At 55.5% G+C, this 26,047-nt stretch overlaps 3 protein-coding genes across 4 annotated transcripts; 2 read left to right on the top strand and 1 right to left on the bottom strand.

Annotated features, from left to right (window-relative positions):
* Positions 1-37: 37 nt before the first annotated feature.
* EXOC3L1 (exocyst complex component 3 like 1) lies at positions 38-8,631 on the bottom strand. The gene is made up of 13 exons (XM_015873665.2): positions 7,910-8,631; positions 6,950-7,110; positions 5,917-6,136; positions 4,993-5,653; positions 4,742-4,859; positions 4,432-4,557; positions 4,132-4,232; positions 3,680-3,790; positions 3,433-3,562; positions 2,318-2,440; positions 1,990-2,145; positions 1,671-1,795; positions 38-1,212 (listed from the first exon to the last, which is right to left on the bottom strand). Exons 1-13 carry the CDS (start codon positions 7,950-7,952, stop codon positions 1,026-1,028), a joined length of 2,262 nt encoding a protein of 753 aa, XP_015729151.1. The 5' UTR covers positions 7,953-8,631; the 3' UTR covers positions 38-1,025.
* A 75-nt stretch (positions 8,632-8,706) lies between these two features.
* On the top strand, positions 8,707-18,217 carry E2F4 (E2F transcription factor 4). The gene is made up of 10 exons (XM_015873747.1): positions 8,707-8,909; positions 9,953-10,062; positions 10,483-10,644; positions 10,910-10,953; positions 12,787-12,848; positions 13,070-13,355; positions 13,549-13,740; positions 14,505-14,552; positions 15,894-15,938; positions 16,242-18,217. The coding sequence occupies exons 1-10, from the start codon at positions 8,754-8,756 to the stop codon at positions 16,355-16,357; spliced, it is 1,221 nt and encodes a 406-aa protein (XP_015729233.1). The 5' UTR covers positions 8,707-8,753; the 3' UTR covers positions 16,358-18,217.
* Positions 18,218-18,537: 320 nt separating this feature from the next.
* ELMO3 (engulfment and cell motility 3) lies at positions 18,538-26,011 on the top strand. 2 transcript variants are annotated; one of them, XM_015873672.2, is made up of 20 exons: positions 18,538-18,672; positions 18,757-18,797; positions 19,449-19,521; positions 19,596-19,646; positions 19,877-20,046; positions 20,589-20,688; positions 20,770-20,921; positions 21,167-21,245; positions 21,425-21,475; positions 21,656-21,778; positions 21,941-22,072; positions 22,189-22,293; positions 22,493-22,601; positions 22,738-22,874; positions 22,952-23,115; positions 23,207-23,319; positions 23,404-23,508; positions 23,781-23,863; positions 24,104-24,184; positions 24,667-26,011. In XM_015873672.2, exons 1-20 carry the CDS (start codon positions 18,595-18,597, stop codon positions 24,877-24,879), a joined length of 2,160 nt encoding a protein of 719 aa, XP_015729158.1. In that variant the 5' UTR covers positions 18,538-18,594; the 3' UTR covers positions 24,880-26,011. The 2 variants fall into 2 exon arrangements, with proteins under 2 accessions (XP_015729158.1, XP_032303064.1); XM_032447173.1 differs by lacking the exons at positions 18,538-18,672; positions 18,757-18,797; positions 19,449-19,521; positions 19,596-19,646; positions 20,589-20,688 and having other exon boundaries at positions 19,939-20,046.
* Positions 26,012-26,047: the final 36 nt, after the last annotated feature.

Raw genomic sequence — 26,047 nt, 5'->3', positions numbered from 1 at the left:
TGCCCTGCTCCCCTGAGGCACATAGCCTGGACGCTGGTAAGTGATTGCACAGCTCAGGTCTTTATTTTTGGCATTGGTGCCATACAACGACAGCAGGATCAGGCCTATCATATGGCAGAAAGAGTGGCAGTGCATAGAATTCAGCCCTCTCACTACCCAAGGTGCCTGCAGGGCTGGCACATGTGTACAGGCCAAGCAGGAGGAGGTGGCAAAAGAGCACGGCTCCAAGGAAGCAGAGCACAGAGACATGCTTTGCTCCTCACCTTCCCCTGGCAAGTGGGGAGAAGAGGACCGAGAGATGGAGAGCTGCAGAGGATGATTGTGCCCTGGGAGGTGCTGCCCATCATGGAGGAAGCTGGGACTCCATTCACATTCTCCCAGGTACTGAAGTCTTGGACTTTGATGCTGTTGTGAATGTTGACAGGGCAGCTCGGGCCAGGAGGCAGATCACTACAACTCAGAGCTCTTCCTTCATGCCAGCAGGGAGAGGGTTGGTGACACTACTCAGGGTGGCAAGAGCTCTGTGTGCTCCTTCTCCCCTCTGGCCATTAGCCACAGTGAGCTGGCTGGGATCCATGCAGGACCCAATCTGGTTCTGTCAGACCATGTAAGCCTGAGTCTAGCAGTGCTCCAGTTTTGGAGCTGCGGTGAGTAAAGAACCGATGCATGGGCCACTCTGGCTGCGTGGATGTACTGGGAATTGCTGCAGCCCCACAGAGACTTGGCCTCACCCCAGCTGTAGCCCCCCATCCTTTGCTCTGTTGCTCCTCTTTCTCCCCTAGGCAGTAAGCCAGACCTAAGCAGCCTTGATTTTCTCCTGACCCAGGTCTGCTTGGAGGGGTAACAGCTCAGCATGGCAATCTCAGAGCAGGATGGCATGTATCCAGGCTGTCCCAACACAGGGCAAGGTGTAGGGATGCTGTGCATCATCTCCATTCTCCCCATGCACAGCTTTGGAGCCGTCCCATTCGGTCCATACGTCGGTGGGGCAGTGGGAAGCAGGGCTGTTGCAGGCAGTGGGTGGCTCAGGCACACTTGGCCTTGCGCAGGCAGAAGGGCAGCTCAGGTGCAGGGACCAGGATGGTGCTGAAGATGGGCCGGTAGCCCTCGGGCAGGGGCTGGGGGTTCTGTGCCATCATTTCCAGCACCACGTGTCGCACGTCCTTGGAGACGTCACCCCGGAGCTCCAGCAAGGTGGAGATGTGCTCGTCACTGGGCACAGAGCAGGAGATGAGATGGGAGCAGCTGGATCACAGCACCATCCACTGCAGCCCTGCTCGTGTCCCCCAAACCTGGAGCAGCTGAGCTGATGCTGGGGAGAGCTGGAACTCTAAACCAGCTGATTTCTTTAATTGGCTTGAAAGTAACCCCATAAAACAAGTTTTCATCTTGGCATTTCATGGGTTTGGGTCAATTCTGACATTTCCAACTTGGTGGTTGGTGATTTCTCACCCTTTGGATGACTAAATATGGACGGGTGAGCAGCACAGAACTGCTTTTCCCTTTACATCTTTGTCATTGGGTTCCTGCAGGAATCCCTCATATCTGGGCCATGGCAAAAGGGAGCCTCACAAAGGAGGGAGCCCAGGTTTCTGCATGCTCTCCAGCCCAAGCCCAGCTCCCCATAGCAGCCGTGCCCAGTCACAGGTGAGCAGAGCTGGGCTTCCTACCTGACATCGGGGTACTTGGTGATGAAGCCCAGCACCTCCAGGCTGAGCAGTGCTGGGTCTTTGAGGCAGATCAGCTCCCGCAGAGCAAACACGGCCTCCAGGCTCTGCTGCCTCCTGTCCAGGCCCTGAGAAGGGGAGTGTGACGTGGGTGAACTCACAGCCAGTTCCTCCCATCTTGGCCTCACAAGTGTAACAGCTGTTCACGGGCTGATGCAATTCTCTATCACAGCACCTTGCATTCATCTCGATATGGGGCTTGTGCAACACCCCTCTATCACAGCCCAGCCCCAGCTCCCCACCACATTCAGACATCCCTCACCAGGCTGCAGAAGAGCTCCCGGAGCTGCGTGGCGTCCTGCAGCAGGCGCTCACAGAACTGGCCCCGTTCCTCCTTGCTCTTGCACACCATCTTCTTCTGCATCAGTGCCCGCAGGTACTGGCTCGCCACCAGGAGCTCACTCTCCATCAGCAGGAGCTGAGCAGCAGGGCAGAAGAAAGCTGTTATCTATGGGGGGATATGTCCCCCCCAGCAGAGCACTATTCCCCTCCCAACACCTTCTGGGCTGTGTCCTGAGCCCTTGCATCACAACCAACTGCACAACACCCTCATGCTGCAGACCAGGGGACGTACGGTACAGTAACTGTACCGTGAAGGCAGGTTTCCTGACGTGGGAGAAGTCCTTTGTGTATCTGTCGATCACTTCACACATGCTGTTGACCAGCTGGGAGCCAGAGAGCCACTTGCGGGATGGCAGCTGCATGTAGAAGGGCTGAAACAAGCACAGGAGGAGCATAAGGTGCCCTGTGCTGCATTGCTCGTGTAGCAGCTCCCAGCTGAAGAGAGGCACAGCATCCCATAGCACTGGCTTATTGCCCACCCAAGCCTATTGCTAACAGAAGGCCCTGCCTGGCAAAAGCCAACATAAAACAGTGTTCTCCATCAGGAAATGGATGGAAAACACAGGGACTGCCATGCTCGGGTCCTTCTGATGCCCACAGGTCAGTGTTTTGGGGCTTCACCTGGACCACAGAGCTTCAGTAGCACTGCTGGGCACTGCAGCACAGTGCAAACACAGCTCTTCACCTGCTTGCTTTGGGCCTGCCCTGATACAGTTTTAATCTATGCTCCTTTTCCTGCATAGACATAACATGTTTTTGGCCGGGGGCTTTGACCTCTTCCTCCCCTGCTGTCCCTGTAGGCAGCACCTTCCTGCCTTAAGGCACAGTCTCTCTGCTGTGTGTCAGTCTCCAGCTGCCTGTGAGTGCTTCACCCTTCAGCAGCTCCTTTGTTTCCATGGCATTCACCTTCCAGCCCTAAATAGCAATGCTATTTGCTTTTCCACATTTGCTCCAGGAAAAGCTAAATTTGACTCTGATGGCAGGAAACGGACTCGGGTAGTCACACATGGCCTTGTATCCTGTGCACAGATATGCTCCCTCCTTGGTTTTGTGCCATGAAAGAGCCACAAAGAAGGAGTGCAAGGGAGCCCGGGTGGGCTGTGGCTCCCCAGCCCTGTCTGTTGGTGGGTTTGGGGCCATATGCCATGGAGATACTGGGTGGTGCTGGCAGGCTGCTGGTCGATTATCGAGGTCTGGGAGATGTGTTTGAGGGATGATAGCTGGCTGAATGCTGCTCGCTAACAAGGAGCAAGTGGCCCATAAGCCAGGCAGGAATAGACAGGGTAGCAATAGTGCTGTTCTTGCTGGGGAAGGGTCTTTGTATCCCCAGCAGCCTTGGGGATAACCCTAATCCTAAACATACCTGTAGGTCAAGGAGCAGCTCCTCCAGCAGCAGCTGGCAGGCTTTCTTCTGCATCTTATCCAGAGCAGCCTGAAGAGACGCAGGGACTTCTCTGCAGGCAGCACTGGGGTGCAGAGAGGGGATAGAGGAGCTAGAAGAGAGAGAATAGAGGGGACAGTTAGCCCAGGAAGTGCAGGAGGATGGAGAACTTGTGGCTGCCTTGTGGCCGTGGGGTCGCTCTGAGAGGCAGCCACTAAGAGTGAGTTACCTGAGAGCCAGGTTGTTGTTGAGCATGGCCAGCAGGTAGGGGACGTAGTGCTTGGGTACGGTCCGATCCTTCTGGTGCTCCTTCCCACACTGCACGAGGACTTCCCTCAGGCTGCAACACAGCCAGTGATCCGTGATGGGCAGGCAGAGCTCCTGCCATAAATACCCTGAGCTGGGATGCTGCTGTAGCACCTGGGGGCATGTGGACTTCCCATAGCCCTCCCAGCTCACTGCTGCCAAGCTGGCAGTGTCCTGTTCTTGGGCAGCATAGGGCAGTAGGACCCACTCTGGAGCCCTCGGGGGCTCAGCACCACCATAGAGGTGCTTGGGGCAACAAGCTCTGGGACCTGGTGGTCTTCTGGAGCTGGGACACAGCCCCATGGGTAGAAAGGCTGTGCTGTGGGGACCCAGGGTCTGCAAGGATTGGGCAGGGGTGGCAGGGGCTCCACTGACCGTCCCAGAAATGCCTCGAGCTCCTCCAGGGCCATGTTGTAGACCTTCTGCTGCAGAGAGTCTGTGATCAAGGAGGCTACCTGGATATTCTCACTCAGCATCTGCGCAAGGAGAGGAGAGCGGAGGTGAGTCAGAGGCCATGGCCCCTTTTGGGGTGCTCTCAGCACTGCAGGGAGCAATGCACACAAGGGAAGAGGAGAACCCAACCACGTCTTGGAACCATAATGAGCACAGCGTGGAGCTGGACAAGCTACCAAAGCAGCAGGGGCAAAAGAGCCCACAAGGCTGCTGGGCACCCACCTGCATGACAATGACGGGCAGGGCAGACTGGAAGAAGCCCTGATGGTCCATCTCAGGTTCCTCTTCTCTGAACCACTCCTTAAACTCCACCTCCAGGGTCCTCTGCATCCACTCAAGCACGCTCGCCTGCGGGACGGACACCCACCACAGCCAGCCCCAAAGTCAGCTACCAACACCCCCCAGACCCAACACACAGTCCAGCACTGAGCCCTGAGCCCCATGCCATGGGCTCCTGCCACTGTCAGAGCAGATGCCTGCATGGTAGCCATGGCTTGGACCCTACGCCCATCATGCTGTCCTGCTTGCTCACCTTGACTTTCTCCACGTATTTCCTCTCTGTCTGATCCACAAGCTCAGGGGAGATCAGGGGGCCCAGAGAAGAAACATCCACTTCTGGGATGAGGTCAGGGTGGCCCATCACCTCGGGGCTGGAGGGCAGAGGTGGGTCAGGGCTGTGTTTGCCTGCAGTTCCTACATCTGCCCTCCCCACGGTCACCTCCAGCAGCCAGAGGCTGCGTGTTGGTGACAGACTGGTTCCCTGCCCATGAGGCAGGTGCTGACCTGGGGTACATGCGAAGCACCCACTCGAGGAGGAGGAAGAGTGACTGTTTGTCCAGGTCCTCTCGGAGGATGTCCTGGAGGTGGCTACCGAGGGCCCGGTGGTACGTGGCAGTGCAGACACTGAGGATGTTGTAGTGTGCTGGGACACACTGGACCATCAGGTCCTTCACCACTTGCAGCTCAGACACGATGGCCTTCTGCAGTGCAGCGAGGTGCTTGGCCAGCCCCGGGCCTTCAGCATCCATCCGGATGGCATTAAAGTGAGCTGCTGTGATGGTCTCCTGAAGGACGTGGTAAAACTTCTGCCTCCAACCCTTTGGGCGGCCAGGGGGCAGGAAAGTGGCATCCAAGAGGAGGGTGTCATCTATTTTCTCCTCCCGTTCAATGATCCTGATGGCGGTGACAAATAGAACCGGGTCCTCCTGGACCAGCTTGAGGCTGCTGCCCACGATGCCCCACAGCTGCTTGGCCAGGCTCTCATTGAGCTCCTGCAGACCACTGAAGTAAGACAGCACCGTTGCCTGGGCACTGGAGAGCCCACGAAGGTGCAGCTGGGAAAGGATGTCATCTCGGAGGTGTTCCATCATCATGAGCTCTGCGTGGGCCTCCAGGAGCTGCTGCCCATGGAGCAGCTGCAGGGTATGGGAAAAGACCTCGTGGACTGTGAGAGAGGGAGGAGAGATGCTGGGATTGAGAACAGGGTGTAAAGGGGGTGTGGGCACAGGTTAGCAAGGCGATCACAAGGGGAAGGTGCCCCTGGGAGGACAGTGCTGTTAGGGAGGGGCATCTCCATCCACAGACTTCCCAAACCCAAATGGCAAAGCCTGCACAGCCTGCTCCGACTTTACCACCAGCCCCGTTGGACTGGAATAACTCCAAATGAACTTTCAGCCTAACTCCATATGGATTGGGTCAGTGCCCTACCTGAGAAGAGCTGGGGCAGCACCTGGACCACCGAGGCCAACTGCACGTGCTCTGCCATCAGTGCCCGCATCTGCTGGAGGTCCTGGAAGCGATCTGCGCAGTCCAGCAGGGCCCACCTGGCTGCCCCCATGTCCTGGCACACGCTCTGCACCTCCTGCACCGCCAACCGCAGCTGCTCCAGCCCAGTGCTCACTCCCTCCAGGTAAGACTGCACAGTTGACTGGGGAGCAGAAGAGGACAGAGGGGCAGCAGAGAAGCTCTTGAAGGTTTGCACTGTTTGCCCTGTCAGGGCACTCTTGCACGCCCTCTCCCAGCCCCAGAAGCTCAGACCTGCCTCTGTCACCACGCTGTCCCCACTCACCATGACCCCAAGTATACACGGCATCTAGAGGAATGGCCCATTTCAGCCCTTCTGAATGCACTGCATCACACTTTACCGTGACTGTTTGCAGGCTTTGGGGTGTCCAATGGCTACTATGTGTGAGGTGAGAGAAGGGCACCCCTTTGGGGTTACCAAGGCAGCAGGGTGAGCAGTAACCAGGCGTCTCCTTTCACTTTTAAAGCTATTTCCAAAATCAGAACAGTAAGACTGCTCAGGTTGATTGTTAGAAAGGGTTCACAGTGTCACCCTGACCAAGGAGGTGTGTGCATCCCCTATCTGTGTGTGCAGAAATATTGCTTCTCCTGTGTGGGTTCTGCAGGCAGGGATGGGGCTGCCTCCTCCCAGCCATAGGGGAGGGGATGGGGCCACAATGGGGAGCAGTGTCCCACACAGAGGATGTATTGAATGCCCTTAGTGTGTTGTAGGACAGATAGAGGCAGGGGAGGTTCATTTTGAGTAGGGGTGGTCACTAAATCCTAAAGGACTAAACCTAAACAGCTGCATTTCTCCCACCAAGTGCCAGCCGAAGGACGAGATCTTTCCCAGAAGTGGAAAAAGTGACGATTGCACACAGAAGAACCTGCCTGGGATCCGTGCTGGGGAGGTGAGAAGCTGTGGGCACCCATTGGGTGGGAGATGACAAACACCCACCTTCAGCCGGGACTGGATGGAGCTGTTCCTCTGCGTCTCCCTGTTTCGGTAGTGCCCGAGCCCCTCCAGTTTCTCAGGTCGGTAGAACACCCCTGAAGCCCATTTCAGAGCAGCTCCTCTCGCTAACTTCTCAGCCTTTTCCACCTCTGGCCACTCCTCATCTAGGGAAGAAGCCAGGGGTTAATGAGCAAAACGAAGCCTCTCCTTAAGGGGCAGGAAAGGCCCCTGAGGCCAGAAACAGGAAACCATTGGGAGCGGATGTTCAAGCACACCCAGATGTGGGAAACTGGACAGCAGGGCAGCAAGGAGACATCCTGGGAGGGCTCCCTGACACCCCATTACCACGGATGGGGCCATGCAGTGAACAGGCTGCCCCGAGGAGCTGTTATCCAACCCACCAGCTCAGGGTGCCAACCTGAGGTGACCCAGCACGACAAGGACACGTTGCCCACGGGGGTCTCGTGCCACCTGGGAAGGCAGCGAGTCAGAAGGTGGCACAAAGAGCTGCTGGTCCGTGTGCCACTCCTGGAGGCTCTGCCTGAGGGAGCCACGCTGGTACAAGCACACCCAGGCTCCTGGACTCCTTGGTGTCCCAATGGGCTGCATGGGGCTGTCTTCAGAGTCCAAATAGAAGTGTCCAAAGCCAAGCCAAGGGCTGAGGGCTGAGACACAGCTCATCTTCAGGGCTCATTGTTTCCCCCCTTCCGAGAACTGGGGCTCCCTGCACCCCCCCGGGAGATGCCACCTTGCCCCCACCTGAGCTCCCCCACAAGGACACCGCTCGGGCTCGGGGCTCCCAAAGAAGAGCAGCGCATCCCTGGAAGGCGGGGAGCTCAGAGGGAAGGGCTGCAGCGTGGGGAGACGGTGGCAAAGCAGGAGATGGGGGAGCGTGAGCAGCACGGAGCGGCAGCCCTCCTCCCCTGCCCGGCACCGCGGGGGCTGCAGCATCGTCCCCGTTACCTGTAGGGCTCGCGCAGCGCTCGTCCTTCGCCGACATGCCCATGGTCTCAACGCCGCTGTGCACATACGAGCGGGGCTGGGCCGAACGGAGGAAGCCGACGGTCGTTTCCTCCGGCACACGGCGATCCTCAGGGGCTCATTGTGTTCCCGAGGACGCGCTCAGGATGTCGGGGCCGGAGGGGGAGCAGGGGAAGGAGGAAGGACATAAAGAGCGGCCACTCGGTGCGGGGCTCCCTATGGGGCAGGGTGACCATGGGTGCCCCCCATGACTGCTGGGTGCCCCCTATTGCCGCTGAGTGCCCCCTATGGCTGCTGAGTGCCCCCCATGGCCGCTGGGTGCCCCCCATGGCCGCTGGGTGCCCCCTATGGCGTTGGGTGCCCCCTATGGCCGCTGGGTGCCCCGGGGCTCTGCTACGTGCAGGATCTGAGCTGCCCTGTCGCTTTGTCTGAGCTGTGGGCACCCCGTTGGATGCCCAGCGGGGGTTCGGTGCGTTCATTCATTACGGGAAGGGGGCGGTGATGGCTCGCAATGCTCGGGGACACGGGTTGGCCATGAATGCTTTGGTTAACGGGGAATGGGATATCCCGGGGCCGCCGGGTAACCTCCATAGGGTTACGATGAGGCAATAGGGCATTGCCCGTCCAGAGCAGCGGTGGGCTCGGGCTCGGGCTCAGCCCCGCAGCCCTGTGAGCAGCCCACCATGGGGCTGGGACCCCCGGCCCCGACCCCCGCCCGTCCTCGCCCCCCCACGTGGTTTCCACGCCCGCCCCACAACGGAAGCTCCCGTCATACCCCCCGAATCGGAAGCGGAAGCGCGGCGGGCCTGGAGCCGGCGGCGGGCAGATGGCGGAGAGCGGGCAGCAACCGGCCGGGGCTGCGGGAGGAGGGAGCGGGGGAGCCGGGGCGCCCAGCCGGCACGAGAAGAGCCTGGGGCTGCTCACCACCAAGTTCGTGTCGCTGCTGCAGGAGGCCAAGGACGGAGTGCTGGACCTGAAGCTGGTGCGGGGCCCGTGGGAGGATGGGGAGGCCCGGCCGGGGGCATCGATGTGTGAGGGGGGGGAGCGTGGGGACGGCGGGTCGAACGATATGGCTGCTCTGCTGCTGCTGTACGGCCTGCACGCTGTGCCCCTCCGTGCCCCTCTGCTTGTGCGACCCTCCAGTTCTGTTCCCATCAGACAGAGCAGCACTCTGCTCCATGCCCTGCAAGCAGAATGAAGGCAGCCCTGGGTTATGAAGCTGTGCTGGAAGTACAAGGCTGGGGTGGTCCCCTGGCTATGCTGTCCTCTCCTATGGCAAACTGCTGTCTACTTGGATTAGGGCAGAAGGACGATGTTCCCTAAGCTGTCAGTTCAATGGGGGTTATGTTTGTTAGTGTGGTTTGTGCGTGGTCACTGAAGTCCTGCAGTGTGAGAGGGGCAAGTCATTTGTGCATTGCCCTCTGTGTGACACCACTGTGTGACTGGCAGCAGTTAAAGTCTTGTTACTTCTGCATTGCCGTCTGGTTGGTGAAGCAATATCGGTGCCTCCTGAATGTGAGGGGAGGGTCCTTCAAAGGGTCAGGATCATGGGATCATTGGGGTTGGAGGGGGCTGCTGGAGTTTATGCAGCCCAGCCCCATTGCTGAAGCAAGTCCCTGGATTAGAATGCACAGGAAAGCATCCAGGTGGGTTCTGATACCTACAGAGAAGGAAACAGCACAGCCTGTTCCAGTGCTCTGTCCTCCCTGTATCCATTTCCAGAGGACTCATGACCTCGTGTCCATTCTCTATCAGCTGGCATCAGGTTTTAGGTATAAAAAACCTTTTGAGTGTCAGCTTTGCTGAACTGCTGTCGTTCAGGCAGCCCTCTACCTTCAGATTCTCATCTCTCTTTACACTCGAGAAGCACTGAATGTTTAGGCTGCCAGGCTTGTAGCCCTGCCCTGCTGCTGAGGAGCTGTATGGGATGGTGAGCAGATAGATTGGTCAGAAGTTAATCTGATAGGCAGGAAGGAGAGAAGCATGACTGAGAGTTCGGAGTTAAGTGTCTGACTTCTATTGCAGGCTGCAGACACCTTGGCTGTGCGACAGAAACGACGGATCTATGATATCACGAATGTTCTGGAAGGGATTGGGCTGATTGAGAAGAAATCAAAGAACAGCATCCAATGGAAGTGAGTGATGGAGTTGAAGTCATTCATGGGTCCCTTCTAATCCAAGGTCTTGTCTTCTGGGTGCCTTTCTGCTGGTTTATCAGTGGCCTGTGCTGAGCTGTGCTGATGGTAGTAATGAGGAATGTTAAAGTATGTATGGCACATTGCTTTTATAGCAGAGCTCGTATTTTGGTGCAAACTATTTCCATGTCTCGAGTTAGAAAAGACACCTTTCATGGTGCTGGAGGTGGGGGATGGAGGAGGATGCACTGCATGGTGCTGTGCTGGAAGATGGTGTGAGGCTGCAGGGCGGGTACAGGTGAGATTCTCTGGCCTTGATGTGTGATAAAGGGGGAAGGAAGGAAGGTGGCAGCTCTCAAAAGCCGGGTGTTTTGGTTGCTCTGTTAGCTGATGCATGTCACTGCTGTTTGCTCTGTGCAGAGGGGTGGGTCCTGGCTGCAACACGCGTGAGATTGCTCACAAACTCATCGAGCTGAAGGCAGACATAGAGGACCTGGAGCAGCAGGAACAGGAGCTGGAGAAGCAGAAGATGTGGGTTCAGCAGAGCATCAAAAACGTCACAGAAGACGTGCAGAACAACTGATATCCTTTTGTCAGCCGGCCGTTCCTCAGGGCTGAAAGGCAGGAGCTGGGGCTGGGCTGGCAGTGCTCTGCTGGGGGCACCTCATGTTGCTGCTCTGAAAGGATAAGGAGGTCATCCCCCCCTTGGAAGCAGATGAGCACTGCCCAGTATAGACAATAGCTTCCTTTGCAGCGTTTCTTGTGCTCAGAAAGGAAGGAAACTCCAGGTGCCCTTTGAGTTCCGTCTTCGCAGGAAACTGCAGCTGTTGTCCTTAACCTTCCAAACGCTAGCTTATGTGACACACGAAGATATCTGCAAGTGCTTCACAGGTGAGGAAATGGTGCTGCATCATAGAGATATAATGCTGCAGTCCTGTCAGCCTATGCCAGCTGCTTTCCTTTCTCTAGGAAAGAGGAGGCAGCACATCTTGACTTAGGGCTGAGCATGGGCTGCCCTCAGCTGCATCATGCCTTGTACCAGGAGGAGAGCAAAGAGGAGGGAGTGAAGAGCAGGACAGAAGGGAATGTGCTTCTTGTTGTGACTTCACATCCTTGAGGGGCAAAAGTGGCAAAAAAGCTGCAGGAGTCTGTTTCCTCTCTGTTGGCAATTGCACTGATAGCTGCAGGGCCAGAAATACCCCAGTGCAGTTTGGCAGCCTTCTCAGCTGTAGCAGCGTGGATTCAGAGCTGCTTTCTGCTTCAGTGAATGCCTGCCCTCTCCTGACCCTCTGCAACCTACATCTGCTTGCTTGCCTCAGAGAGTTCAATGGGGAAGCTGCTTATCCTGCCCACCCCAGCTGTGCATAATCTCACCCTCATCTGACTGCTCACCTCTTCCAAGCTGTCTCATCATCAGCTCTTCCGTTTCTCATCTTTCCTTTCTTGCACTGTCCTCCTTGTTCACCAGACTTTATCCTGCTTGAGTTCCTGCTTTACTGTTTCTTCTGGTTTAAGGTCAGGCTTCTTGGGGACGGGGGTTGTGTTTTCAGTTTGACAGTGCTTGGGGCCAGATAGTTTGTAACAGCCTGTGGGAGCTTCCTGGAGACCAGCAGACAGATTATTGCTTGGTTCATTGAGCAGTTTGCATTTTATTGCACCTGTTTTTCTTCCTAAAAGAGTTTGCTTCTGAACTCAGACCACACCAAAAACCTTAGTTGTTAGTGACCAAAAGGAAGTGGAAACACACTGTGCACCGACTGTCTTGTGAAAACATTTGGGACTCAGCTATCAAGAGAGATAGAAAGGCAGTGCCTGTGATGTTGAGGCCGTTGGGTCTTTAAGTTTAAGCTTTCTTTGGGCTTTATTATGCCTTTTTAACATCATTTAACAATATTTTCCTTAAGTGTAGATTTGTTAAAGGACTCCCATCTCCTCCACAAATCTTGTGCTTCTAATCCCTGCACTTTTGCTGAGCTGACCTTTTGTTACCTGTCTGTAATAGAAGGATGTGCTGTTCTGCTGTCTGCTCTGTGGATCGTAGGGAAGATGATCAGTCCTTCACGCAGGATGTTGGTGAAGCGTGGACACAAACCACACTAAAGTTTAAATATTCAAACTGAAAGCTGCTAACTGCTCGGTCTTTATATGCCTGCTTTTACAGCACTGGTATTTCCCCCATTCATGTTTCTCGTGTTAAATATAAACCTGGATGCAGATTGGGAGCAGCTCATCTGGGTTTGTTGTGTTCTGCAGGACTTGGAAAGGAGATGGTGCTGTCAGCCTGGCTCTCTGTGTCTCTGTGCAGGGGCCAACACAGCCAGCACCAGGCAGCTCTTGCTGATAGAGGCAAGGGAACATCGGCTTCAGGTGTTGGTCCACGTGAGGCTGCTGTGCTGTCTCTGCTGGCAGGGCAGCTCTTCCAGCTGTGTGCCATCCTATTCACAATTCAGACTGGGGAAGATGAATGAGTTCTGTGGAGGAATCGGCTGGAAAAATGCTTGACTTTTCTCGGAAGGGTTGCTTGGAAAGAAGTTTTGCAGGTTCTTTATGCCCTCAGGGTTGGTACGTTCAGAGCTCCACAATCTGCTTAGCAGCTTGAGTGGGTGTAAATGGCAGTCCTCCAAAAGAGGGAAAGCTGTGTGGACTTTGAGAAGTGCCAGGGGCTCTTTGTCAGCATTGGAACAGCCTGTGCCCTGTGAGTGCCGACCTGCTCTGTTTTCACAGGAGACACCCTCCTTGCAATTCGAGCCCCTTCAGGCACACGCTTAGAGGTTCCCATCCCTGAGGTGAGTGATAAGTGCGTGGATAGAGAGCAGCTGTGTGCTATGGGGGAGTGCTGCTGCACTGAGCAGGCTGGGAGTTGGGAAGGAGTTGGTGGTTGTGGTTTTGATGGAGTTGGAGGAACTTGGAACTCAAGGAAGGCTCTGACTGTTAAATAGTTGCCAAGATGATCTGTTTGGAAAGAGCTCTTAATGTACATCTGTGTTTTGCTTCTGACTTTTCTCAGGGCCCGAGTAGGCAGAAGAAATATCAGATCCATCTGAAGAGCACCAGTGGGCCAATTGATGTTCTCTTAGTAAACAAGGATGCTTGGAGCTCTCCTCCAGTGGTGCTACCCGTCCCACCCCCTGAAGACCTCATCCAGTGCCAGGCAGTTGCACCCTCAAAACCACAGATCCCTCCGCTTGCCCACTTCCAGGAGGCATCTGTTCCCAGCAGCACCCAGCCCTCAACGCCAACACCTTCCAGCACTCAGGATCACAGCCCTCCTGAGCAGAAACACACGAACACAGGTGAGAGGGAGGTTGCAGAGAGCAGAAATGGGATGGTTGCCGACCAATAGGGCAGTACAAACCTGGTCATACAGCACTGTCAGCTCCTGGCAAAGGGAGCACCTCTGTGCTTGCTGCACCGAGCCTTTGCTTTCATCTTAGTGGGACTGGATGTGCTAATGGAAATACTGTGTGTGTCTGTGGCTCCTTCCAGAATGCAGCATCTCAGTGCTGGAGTCCAAGAGCAGCAGTGACCTCGATCCCCTCAGCAATGTGTCTGCACCCAGCAGCCATACAGCCAGGCTGGACACGCAGCTGCTGCAGTCCTCTGCCTCACTGGACAGCAGCTCTGTCCTACCCAGCCCCTCTGCCTCCTTTGAGCCAATCAAACCTGATCCTGAAGGAAGTGAGTATGCACCCTTGGTTTGTTTGTCTCTCCAGATTGTGCCACTGGGAGCGAGGGAGGGGCTGCTGGCTCCAGGGGGACGAGCTGAACTCTGTCAGCCAGACCACATGAGCAGTGAACAGGCATTTCTTTGGGGGGAGAAACCACAGCAGTGTGTGGGTGCTGGGGAACCTGGTGTGGAGATGACAGTGTCACATCTAGTGCCGTGTCACTACCTGTGATGCTAGGCTCAGAAAAGCCACAAGGGATGCTCACGTGATGCATCTGTGCTGTTCTAGGTAGGATTATTCTCTTTCAGCCCCTTTTGTAGTGCTAGGTCTGAGTTTTGAGACTGTGAAGCCTTCACTGACATCACTCTTGTAACTTGTTCGGTTATTAGGAGAGCTCTACTCTCTGTTTTTCTCCTTTACTCAGAAGTACTTCTTCTATCTGTAGCAATCTTGTGGTCTTATTGTCTTCCAGTATGTGTCTGGGAAGCTTCCTGCTGTGCTTGTTGAGGTGCAATGGGCTTTAAATGAGGAAGTGTTAGCTTCAGACTGGGAAATGGCAGGCTGGTCCACAGACAGAAGAGCATCCTCTGGATAAGACACTGTGCTTTAATGCTTCGAAGCTTACCTTCCATGCAGAAGTACTTAAAGTTAATGTGTTAGAAGGGGATGGTGCATAAGGACTGAGAGGATAGCAGGGCAGCGGCTGATGAAGCTGTATAGTATTTCAGATGCTGCATTTAACAAAGTCAATCATTTGGTTTGTTATATTCACAGTGCTGGAGCTTCCCAAAGAGCTGTCAGAGATGTTTGATCCAACGAGAGGTACGTTCACACCCTGATCACAGATGAGAGCTTTTCAGGCCCTGTGCCAGCACTAATCTGTGTTCTGCCTTCCCACACTCCTCTTCCAACTTGCCTGCATCATCTAGAGCCACCAGCAAAACCCCTGTTAGTCTTGTTTCAACTGCAGCGTGCCACTGTGGATTTCTCTCTGCAGTAATGCATGCTGTTTTATGGACTATTCCTCCTGCTTTGGAGGGGTGAAGTTCAGATCCAGGAGTGAAAGCTGTGAAGGATTTTGCTTGTTTTACCCTCATCTACTGAAGAAGGTCTAAAAATATAGGTTCTGTATTTTACTGCTATTTATTTTAGCTCATATTATTCCTCTCTGGTTACCTCTAGTTGAAATCCTCTCATCTCACAGCATGGAACTAGGCAGGGTACATTCCTGTTCTTTAGGAAATGGCCTGCAGTGCATCAGCATCTTGAGGACGGGCTCATCTGAGTTTGTTCTGTGGAAGATCACTTCACTTGTGGGTGATGAGGGCCTGGCCAGGCTGATTGAGATCATCACTGTTTAACTTGGTGAAGTGAGAGAGGGAATCAGAAGGTTGTTTCCAAACACTTCGCTTCTAAAAGGGGAAAGATCCGCTTGCACACGCTTGGCCTGGCTGCTTGCCTGCCAACCTTTCAAGTGCTTCGTGGTCCTGTTGGCCAAGTTCAACATCACTGGAGGAAGGAACGATGTTTCAGAGATAATTTCTGCTTGTAGCCTTGTGTGGGCAGTGGAGCAGAGAGCAGTTAATGGCCCATTAGGGAAGGATATACAGAGCTCAGATGTTTGCTGGTGGGCAGCTGGCCAACCTCCCATGGCATATCACAGCTGTGGAGTGAAGGGATCCAATGAGGAGGGACGAAGAGGACAAATATGAATGAAACTGGAGACTGATTAGTTCTGCTGCTCCTGGAACAGCTTGTTTCTCTTTCTCCTCCCCGCTCTAAAGTGAGTGTGTGTAACTGAGGAGTGCATCTGGCTTTACCACCTCAGTTTCAGATGCATGTGGGGGAGTTTCCTTTGGGACTGCAGCTAACACAGCACTGCAGGGATAAGGCATCACCCTTCATGTGAGAGCACTGGGCTTGTGGCTGGGCTGAGCAGGAAGGAACCTCCTGCAGAATGGTTTGGTGCTGCCTGAATGGCCCAACACACGTGGCTCCCTCTGCCCAGGGCAGGAGGCTGAGCTTCCTGCTGCCACTGCCTGCACCCACCTTGCCTTAACCCAAAAAGGGGGGAACAAGAAAAACTGGGAAGGTTGGGAAACTACACACAAACACAGAGCAGAAGTCAGAGTGCATTGCTTACTGTGTTTGTCTCTTCCCTAGAATGTATGAACTCTGAGCTGCTGGAGGAGCTGATGTCATCTGAAGGTGAGTCTCAAGAGTTTTCCCCTCGTGGTGTGGCCTTTCTGGGGGAGAAGACTGGTCCTGTGTGCCTTCCTACAGGTGGCAGCCTTGCATTTGCAGCCTTGCCCTCATTGTTCTGGGCTCAGGGCATAGTTCTCACTGTTGTGCCAGGCAGTGAGTGATGCACGAGGAGCAGATGAGCCTCTTCAGTGCTTCAAGGCTGATGAAAAGCAATCTCAAGGATCTCAGGCTACGAGGCCCCACGGCTCAGCTCCAGGCTGTGGGAGTGCTGAGCCTTGGAACCAACTGCTGGCTTTTCTCTTCTAGTGTTTGCTCCCTTGCTCCGCCTCTCCCCCCCTCCTGGAGATCACGACTACATCTACAACCTGGATGAGAGCGAAGGTGTCTGTGACCTCTTCGATGTGCCTGTCCTTAACCTCTGACTCCTCGGCGCGGCTGTGAGCCTCGCACACACAGACCCTTTTGTAACTCTTTGGAAAGTGTCTATTTTTGGATTCCTTTTGTGCTAGAGCTCGAATCAGAGAAACTCTCACATGAACTCAGAAGCAAGAGATGTGGACTCGGAGGCCGGGAGCCTCCCCGTCACTTCTTTCTCCTCCCGTCTTGCACGTGCAAGGACTGACCTCGCCTTGCTGCATCTCTCTCTTCACTGGATTCTGGGCATGGCTTCAGTGGGTCTGTGATTTGTTGAGTTTGCCCAGGTGCCTCTCCAGGCTTCCTCAAATCTGCATGCCTTGGTTTTCCTGCACTCCTAGAGGCACTTTGCACCTCCTAGGTACCAGCTGCTACACGGAGCCCTGACAGCATGGCCAGTTCACAAGCCTGGAGGTAGTTTCAGTGTGGGTGCTTATATCCCAGAGTGACATCAACAAAAAGCAAAAACCAATGGCACCAGAGGTTCCATTTGTTCCAGTGACTCCAATCCAAGCCAGTACGTTTTACAAGACAAAGCACTTTTCTCTGTTGGCTGCCCCTCCCAATAGGACCCGGGAGCTGAGCAGGAATGCTGGTTGTCCCCTGGTGTTGGCCCACCTGACGCACAGCCCAACACTGTGCTGTTCCTACAGGGCTGAAGAAGGGTGCCAGTATTAATGTTTTCTTACTAATGAGTTGCTTGAAAAGGTTAAGACTGCTCCAGCTGATGCCTTGAAGGTATTCAAGTACATCAGACACCTTGTGTTAGCATCTAGCTGTTCTCCAGCGTTGCACTTGAGCCTTCAACTGTTGTAAAGGCCACCAAGCAGGAATGGTGCAGTAGTGCTTTGCCACGATGAGTTCCACAGGTGTTGTCAAAATAGTGTTTTGTTCCCCCCCTCTAACCCTCCCACTTCTGTTCCTCCTTACCATGTGCTCAGGGTCGGCCTTCCTACAGAGATGGATGTTCATGCTGTGCTCCCTGATCCCATGGCAGGTTGCTGCACGATGCGATGCCTTTCTGCATCTTTCTTGTCCCAGCGTTGCTTTTTAGCAGGTGTGTTGAGGTGGCTTTGCAGTGTTTTTTTGTCTTTCTTTTGGATGAGCAGCCAATGGAGCCCATGCATTTCTTTTCTTTGCTCTTGTTGGAGAAAAAACCCTCCTGGATTTATTGTACTTTGCAAACCGTCCCCCCAACGTTGCTTTTGGGTCTGATTTGCCTATCAGTTTTGCACATCTTCCTGCCAACCCAGCCGTCCCATGGAGCCTTTCCTGCCCTGTAAACTGCCAGAGCTGCAGCTCACAGCCAGCACCAGCAGTGATGGGCTACAAATGGGATGTACCCAACTCTCAGCACCTGCAGAGGTGAGAAGGCCACATGCTTGAGTCCCTTCTTTCCAAAGCATCTCCCCGGTGCTTTTTTATCCTTTGTGGGACTCCTCCAACAGACCTGCTCCTTTCTGCCTCCTGGGGACACAGCAGTACCCCGTAGGATAGGAAAAACACAATGAATTCAATAGGAATGGACAGCCTCCAGCCTCCATCCCTTTTTAGGTGAAGGCAGTGGGTGGGATGGAGACACACGAGTGCTCCAGCAGCCCTTCCTTCCTCTGCCACCCCTCACCTTCATCCCCCCCCCCCCCCAGCACATTAATGTTTGCCACAGCTCTGGAGAGATAAAAAAAAACAAAGAAAAAGGAGGAAAAAAAAAAAAAAAAGCTGTAGAGAAGATGAACTGATGAACTTTGATTCCTATATAAAGATTATTTTTATACTTTGGGGTTGTTTTGTTTTTATTTGCAAAGGAAATGAAAATTGCCTGTAATATTTGTACAGTTGTTGAGTGAATAAAAGAACCCTTTCCAGAGGCTGTGCTGTTCATAGGGATGGGATGGGAATAGGTGGGATGAGATGGATGGGATGGGAATGCATGGGATGGGATGGGAAAGGGCAGGAATGGATGGAATAGGAATGGATGGGATGGGACAGGGTGGAGCAGGTAGGATGGGACGGGATGGGACCGGGGGAACGGATGGGACTGGATGGACGGGGCGGGATGGGACGGGACGGGATGGAGCCGCCCCACCTGCGTCAGCTCAGGTGAGGAGGACGGCCGTGCCCGCCCCGCTCCGGCCCCACTCGGGGCTCCCTCCCCGACGGCCTCTCGGCCCGGCCCGGCCCTCCCAGGGGCGGGGAGGTGGCGGCTGAGACCCGGAACTGCGGCGCGGTGCGGCGGGGAGCCACCATGCCGCCTCCCAAGGACGTGGTGAAGATCGCCATCCAGATGGTGGGAGCCATCCCGCAGCTGATCGAGCTGCAGCAGGTACCGCCCGCCCCCACCTCCCCCCGCAGCCCCCCGCCCCGCTGCCGCCGTCCGCTCACGGCTCGCCCCTTCCCTCGCTCGCAGAGCAAACCGCTGGCCGCTGTGCTCAAGGACGTCTGCGATGCGTGAGTACCTGGGCACCGGGAGTGGGCTGCGGGGATGGAGTGGCCGGTCTGTGGTTGCACCATTGGGTTGTGACAGAGGGTGGACATCCTTTGGTGGCCCATCGGGTCATGCAATGAGCAGAGACCATCCTTTGATGTCCCATTGGGTCTCAATAAGCAGTGACCATCCTTTGATGTCCCATTGGGTCTCAATGAGCAGTGACCATCCTTTGATGGCCCATTGGGTCTCAATAAGCAGTGACCATCCTTTGGTGGCCCATTGGGTCTCAATGAGCAGTGACCATCCTTTGATGGCCCATTGGGTCTCAATAAGCAGTGACCATCCTTTGGTGGCCCATTGGGTCTCAATAAGCAGCGACCAGCCTGTCACGACTCCTTGGATTGTGACAGGTGTTGGCTGACCTATGGTGGCCCATCATGTCATGGCAGATGATGATAAGTCTATGGTGAGCCATCAGATTGTCACAGATGGTTACCAGCCTGTGGTGGCCCATTGAGAAGGATAAGTCTGTGGTGGCCCATCAGGTCACAACAGCCGGCGTGTGTCACAGGTTGGGTTGTCACAGGCCACAGCTATGGGGCACAGCTGGGACGCTGGGCTGTGGTGGCCAGGACCAGCCCTCCTCCATGACCTGCTGCATGTCACTGCAGGTGGAGCCTGCCCAACGCCGAGCGCTATGCCCTGCAGTACGCCGACGGGCGCCAGACGTACATCACTGAGTTGGTGAGCCATCACCCACCTTCTTCCCGGCCCTGGTGGCTCCGTGTGCCTCTCACCCCTTCACTTTCTCTTCACAGAACCGTGGGGAGATTAAGAATGGGAGCATCTTGCGACTGACCACTTCTCCGGTACATCCCCTGTCTCCTTCTCCGAAGGCGGGTGCTGGGGTCAGCCTGCTGCTGCCTGCCATGGGGCGATGTAGCCCTCCTTCCTCAGTTCTGCTGGTTTCTGCTCTGATTGCTCTCTTTCAGACCCCTCCTCGCCTCCTTCCTACACTTCAGCTCCTCCAGCCTCTGCCTCCAGGTCTCTTACTGCCTTTCGATGAGCCCCTGTGGCTTGATTCTTTCCTTCCTGGTAGGACCAAGAAGCAGAGAGGTTGTACAGCGGGATCCAGAGCAACAACGTGGATGTGAAGACTGAGTCACTGAAGAAGCTTGCGAGCCTCTCCCAGGACGTTACCTTTGCCCGGGAGTTTATCAACAGGAATGGCTTGAAGCAAATCTTCTATATTGTGGAGGAAGGGAACGAGTGAGTATCAGGAGGGGAATTCCTTTGCAGATCTCGCCTTCTCCCTTGCTAATGCTGTACGAGCTCTAAGCTGGGCTTCACTAGTGGCCTCTTTTGGCCTTGATAATCCCTCTGAAGGTTTTGGCTGTGAGAGATCTGCAGGCAGCTCGAGAAACCCCTGGGTGTCACAGCAGTGCTGCCCAATGCCTTCCTCTCAGTATGCAATGGGGAATCTCTGGGTGCTGAACCCCACAGTCACACAGCGCAGTGCATGTTTCTTGAAGCAGTGGGTGGGATCTGAGGTGGTTTTGGTTTCCCAATGGAAAAGAAGCTTGTACTTCCCCTCCCATGGCTTCTAGGATGACCAAGCCAAGGTCTGCTTTCTTACCCAGCAGCATTCTCTGTCATTCTTTGCATTCTCTTCCATTTGCTTTTCTGGTTGGTTCTGTTGTACCCCACAGTGGGCACAATGGATGGCTGCGCATCGATGGGTCCTGCCTTACTGTGCTCACTGCACATTGTCTGGATCCATCCTTGCTCAGTTTGCTCTCCCATTACTCCAGTACAGGGGAGATCCTCGCTCACACCCTGAAGGCCTTCATGGAGCTGATGGAGCACGATTTCGTCTCCTGGGAGACTCTTAGTGCAGCCTTCATCAAAAAAGTACACAACTCCTGTGCCATGGGCTGCCCTGCTGTCACCCAGGCTTGACCCGCCTTGTACTGATGGGTTCTGTTATTGCAGATCGTGAGTTACGTCAACATGAACGCCATGGATGCCTCTGTCCAGCAGCTCTCCATGTCGATCCTGGAGAACATGGTGCCCAGCAGCCGCGTCCTCTTTGAGCTCGTCAAAAAAGAAGTGACAGTGGATCGTCTCCTCACCCACCTGCAGGTGTAAGTGGGGAGCCAGTGGGAACATGGGCCTGCAGGGGATTTCTGGGGGGGGTCTTGCTGGCGATCCCTGGCACCATGTTGTGTTGTCCCTTGTTGGTGAGCACTCAGCATCTGTTGCCCTATTGCTGAGGGTTAGGGTGTGTTAAACAGAGCTTGTATTGGGGTTTGACAGTGAAGAGGGGAGAGGACTGTGTCTTAGAGCTGTCTTTGCACCTGTGGTAATGCATTCCTTCCTCCTTCCCCAGGACGAATGTCCAGCTGCAGCTGAAGGCCACGGCCCTGTTGATTGCACTGCTGCTGGCTGCCACCGATGCTGAACGGCGGGTATGGGGCAGTGGGCAGCACTGGGGGGCTGCAGGGTGGTGGGCACTGGGGGTCCCAACACAACGGTGTGCCCATTGCTGGGATCCTCTGCCAAGAGCCCAGAGTTAGGGACAGCGGGACTGTAAGGGAGCACTTGGCACTTGGGCTGGGGGATGTCTGACAGCCTCTTTCCCCTCTAGGATATGATGGAGTACCTGAGAGAGAAGAACATCAGGCAGTTCATCCACAAGGTGGGGAGCAGGGTTCTTACAGAGCTCTGCGCTTCTTCCTGTCCTTCCCTCCTTGTGTGTGCTGCCCACAGAGCCCAGCCCTGGGGTGCCGTCCTCTTCCCTTTGGGCTGTGGGGCTTTGGCTGTTGGTCCCTGGGTCTGGAGCACGCAGGGGTCCCTTCTCACTCGGAGTCTCTTGTAGAACATCATCCACAGCTCCGAGCCGCTGGGGGATGAGATGGCCCATTACCTGTACGTGCTGCAGTCACTCAGCCTCAACCTGCACGAGCACCGCATGAGGACCTCGATGGACCCCTACTCCCAGGTCTGGGAGCTCTCTCCTTGCTGTGCTTCCACCTTTGGAAGTGCAGACGGGTGAAGGTTTGCCTTTGGGGTGTGTTCCTTACCCAGCACGGTGGCTTTCACCATTGGTTTTAGACCATGGTACACAGGGCTCACAGTGTCCTTCCCCCCTCTCTCCCTCCAGGAGCAGAGGGATCTCCTCCAGTCACTGCGCCAGGCTGCCTTTGAATCAGAGAATGATGCTCCTGCTGGCACCTTCAGCACCGAGCGCCGGCGGTCGCTGTGTGCCAAGGAGTTCCGCAAGCTGGGCTTCATGGTACAGCCCCAACCATCCATGTTCAGGCCTCAGTGGGACCTTGGCATCTCCCCTAGACCTGCTGTCCTGCTGCTGCTTGGAGAAGTGCTCAGTTGTGTTCTTTTGTGTCTTGCCAGAACAATAGCAACCCAGCAGAGGACCTGCGCCGTGCGCCGCCGGGGCTCCTTGCCCTCGACAACATGGTGTACTTCTCCAGGCACACCCCCAGTGCCTACAGCCGGGTGCGTGCTGCTGCTTGGGGAGTCTCCCAGCAGAAAGGACCTCCAGCTTCTCATCCCTTCTTTCTTGGGTCTGAGAGCTGGGTGCTGCTGTTTGGAACTGCTCAGCTCTTTGGGGGGCAGCTGAGCAGGATGGTCAAGTGGAGCATGGGGAGCACTGATCCCGACGTGTGTAACATGAGGTGATGTTCTTCTCCTTCAGTTCATCCTTGAGAACAGCAGCCGCGAAGACAAACACGAGTGCCCTTTTGCTCGGAGCAGCATCCAGCTCACCCTGATCCTCTGTGAGATCCTGCACATCGGGGAGCAGTGTACGTGTGTGCCCAGCCCTGCACCATCCCAGTGCTGAGGGTGCCACAGCTGACAGCTGGGGAAGGGCTGTGCTCCTGGATACTGCAGTTGTACGGCAAAACAGGAGTGTGGCATCATCTGTCCTTCTCACCACAGGCTCGGAGACAGCTCAGGCCTTTTACCCGATGTTCTTCGGGCAGGATCATTTCTTTGAAGAGCTCTTCTGCATCTGCATCCAGCTGGTGAACAAGACGTGGAAGGAGATGAGAGCCACCCAGGAGGACTTTGATAAGGTGATAACGGGACCCCGAGGCTGTGCATGTAACCCTGGAGCATCACCGGACTGGGGATGCTGTCTGTGCCCCCCCAGGTGCTGCAGGTGGTGCGGGAGCAGATCACCAGGACCCTGACTCTCAAACCCACCTCCCTGGAGCTGTTTAAGACCAGAGTGAATGCGTTGAACTACAGCGAGATCCTGAAGCTGCGGCAGACGGAGCGGCTGCACCAGGAGGAGACGCTGGCCGTGCCCGTGCTGTGAGTGGGCTGTGGGCAGGGGTGACCCCATAAGGGTCAGTGGATGAACGCTGAAGGGTCCGTGCTCCTTATCTCCTGGCTGGCATCCCAGGGAGCTGCGGGAGAGGCTGAAGCCGGAGCTCCTGGAGCTGATCCGCCAGCAGCGCCTGCTGCGCCTCTGCGAGGGAACCCTGTTCCGTAAGATCAGCAGCCGCCGGCGCCAGGGTGAGTGCACAGGGAGGGTGGAATGGACTGCAGCTCATTAGTAGAGGTGCTAACGGGGTCTCAGCTGGGGCCTTTCTGCTGCAGATAAGCTCTGGTACTGCCGCTTGTCACCCAATCACAAAGTGCTGCACTACGGGGATGTGGAGGAAGGGGTGCACTCACCCCCCATCGAGAGCCTGACGGAGAAAAGTAGGTGATGGGGAGAAAGAAAGGGAGGGGGAAGGGAGCACTCTGCCCACCTCCGTTACTGCGTGCTCAGATGGGAACTGCCCTATTGTCAGGGTGCCATGTGTCTGGCCCTGGTGGTGCAGTGGGTTGGGGCAGATCTGGCACTGGGGTTCCTTTCCTCATGTGAAGCAGTGACCTAAATCCTGGCTGCTCACATTGCTGCCCGAATGGTGGGCCATGGTTCTGGGGTGAGGACCAGGAAAGTGGGAACACACAGCTTTCCTGCTCCCCAGTTCCTGTGGCAGACATGAAGGCGCTGCTCGTTGGGAAGGAGTGTCCACACACGAAGGAGAAGAGCTCTGGGAAGCAGAACAAGGTCAGCACCTCCACCCCACCTTGCATGCTCCCCTCCCTCCTTGTGCTCTATCACTCTGTATATCCCCAGCTGTGTCACAGGGCACAGCCAGCACAGGGTGTCCCCATCCCTGGAGGTGTCCCAGAGCCGTGGGGATGTGGCACTGAGGGCAGTGGGCATTGGAGGTGCTGGGGTTGGACTTGGGGATCTGAGATGTTCTTTCTAACCTTCATGGTTCTGTGATTCTATGATTCCCCATAGGACGTCCTGGAGCTCGCTTTCTCCATAGTGTATGATGTGGAGGAATACTGCCTGAACTTCGTTGCCCCCACGCGTTACGAGGTGAGCTGCAGGGACTGCAGGAGGGCACATCCTTGCCAAGGGAGGCTGAGCAAGGGAGGACCCCTCTCTGCTCTCCCAGATCTGGAACTGGACACTAAAGGGTGATTTGTGACACTGCTCCCACCCTCCCCTATGTAGCCTGGAGGAGCTGGGCTTCCCTGGCCTGCAGCCAGTGTGCTGGGCTAGCACTGAAAGGACAAACATGCTTTTGTGCATCCATGGCTGAGGGCCTGGAGGAATGTGAGCACTGCAGCTCTCTATTTGGCTGCGAGGTTTGGGGATGAACAAAGACCCAGTCTGGCTGGGAAGGTCAGACGTGGAGCTGGGGACTGAGCTGCCCTGTGCTGGGTGAAGGCGTGGGGTGAGCATGGCAGGAGGGAGGTGAATTGGATACAGCTGCTTTGCCCTGGAGTTGAGAGCCACAGGTGGGACAGGGGTTCTGTGGCTGCCCAGAGCTCCCCTGAGCTGCTTTGCTCCTCCAGTTTTGCCTGTGGACAGACGGGCTGAACGTGCTTCTGGGCAAGGAGATGACGAGCGAGCGAACGCAGACGGACCTCGACATCCTGCTGTCAATGGAACTCAAACTGCGGCTCCTGGACCTGGAGAACATCAGCATCCCTGACAACCCCCCTCCTGTCCCAAAGCCCCCCAGCAACCTCAACTTCTGCTATGACTTCAGCCATGCAGAGCAGTGAGTTCCTGCATCCCGCCCCGTGCCCAGTCCCTGTGCCCCCTCCTTCTTTCTGCAGGCTGCCCCATTCAGCTCTGAGATGTTTGGAGCTGGAAACATTCTGTTGCCTGCCAACAGCAAAACTCTTCCTCCAGGCTCTGTCCCCAAAGGGATGAGCCCAGGTGCTTGGATGGGGCTTGGGTGTGCGCTGCCTGTCCCCTTCCCATGCTGGTGGCTGTGAGCAGGGCATCCTGTCCCCTTACCCACACCTCTATTTGCCCAGACAGAACTCACCAGCATCCCAGGGCAAACCACCTTCCCTTCACTGTCTGCATCAGGGCTGAGCCACTGAGCTTTGGGCTCCTGCTCTGTTAGAGTGAAGGGACCTCTCTGCTCTGCTACAGGCAGCAGAGACAAAATACTTCTCAACAGCTGAACCCCTCCATGCTGATGTCCCCTTTGCTGCAGTCACACTGTGGGCAGAGGGCAAGGACAGCAGGAGGAGGGATTGTACAGACACTGCTGTCACATTGGGGAGGGGGGGTCAGCATTACAACGGTACAGCCACATACCCTGCCCAGCACAGCTGCTCAGCGTGGAGAATCCCCTCTGGGTGCAAAAGGAGTTAGGAAAGGCTGAAGTCCTCCCACTGCTTGGTTTGCTGAGCAGACAGCGCTTTGCAGCAGGGTCAGCGTTGCAGAGGGACAGACAGGCTCTTAATGCACTGATTTCTTTCCTGCTCTCCTCCCTCTCCCTGCTGGGAGTGCTCCCAGCCTGCAGGGCAGCAGGTTGTGCCCACAGGTTGTTCAGGGTACGTAATCCTCTTCCCTTGCCCCAATATAAGACGGGCACAAACTCAATGCCCGGAGCCCAACCCCAGCGCAGCACTGAGCTGCTCACACGAACCTTGGTGCCTTCCCTGCCGTGGCGGATATTGCACACTCCAGTCACACTGCTGCACTACTGCATTACGACGAGCTACCTCCTCCGTGGCCCAAACACCCCCCAAACCCCGATTTTTTGCACCTCCTTTTGCCTATGGCTTCTCCATGGGGTGCTGTAGTAACTCAGCCTGTCTGAGCACTGGAGCTGCACGCTGCAGGGTGGGCAGAGCCCCCACCTCCTGCAGATATGGGCAATAAACACTTGTGAACTCAGCGCTGTGTTCTTTGTAAAGGTTTTTTTGGGGGGGT

The sequence above is a fragment of the Coturnix japonica genome, chromosome 11 (assembly GCF_001577835.2).
Source record: "Coturnix japonica isolate 7356 chromosome 11, Coturnix japonica 2.1, whole genome shotgun sequence".
NCBI lineage: Eukaryota > Metazoa > Chordata > Aves > Galliformes > Phasianidae > Coturnix > Coturnix japonica.
Note: the sequence above shows the minus strand (reverse complement) of the source record. Positions and strands in the feature narration are given on the sequence as shown.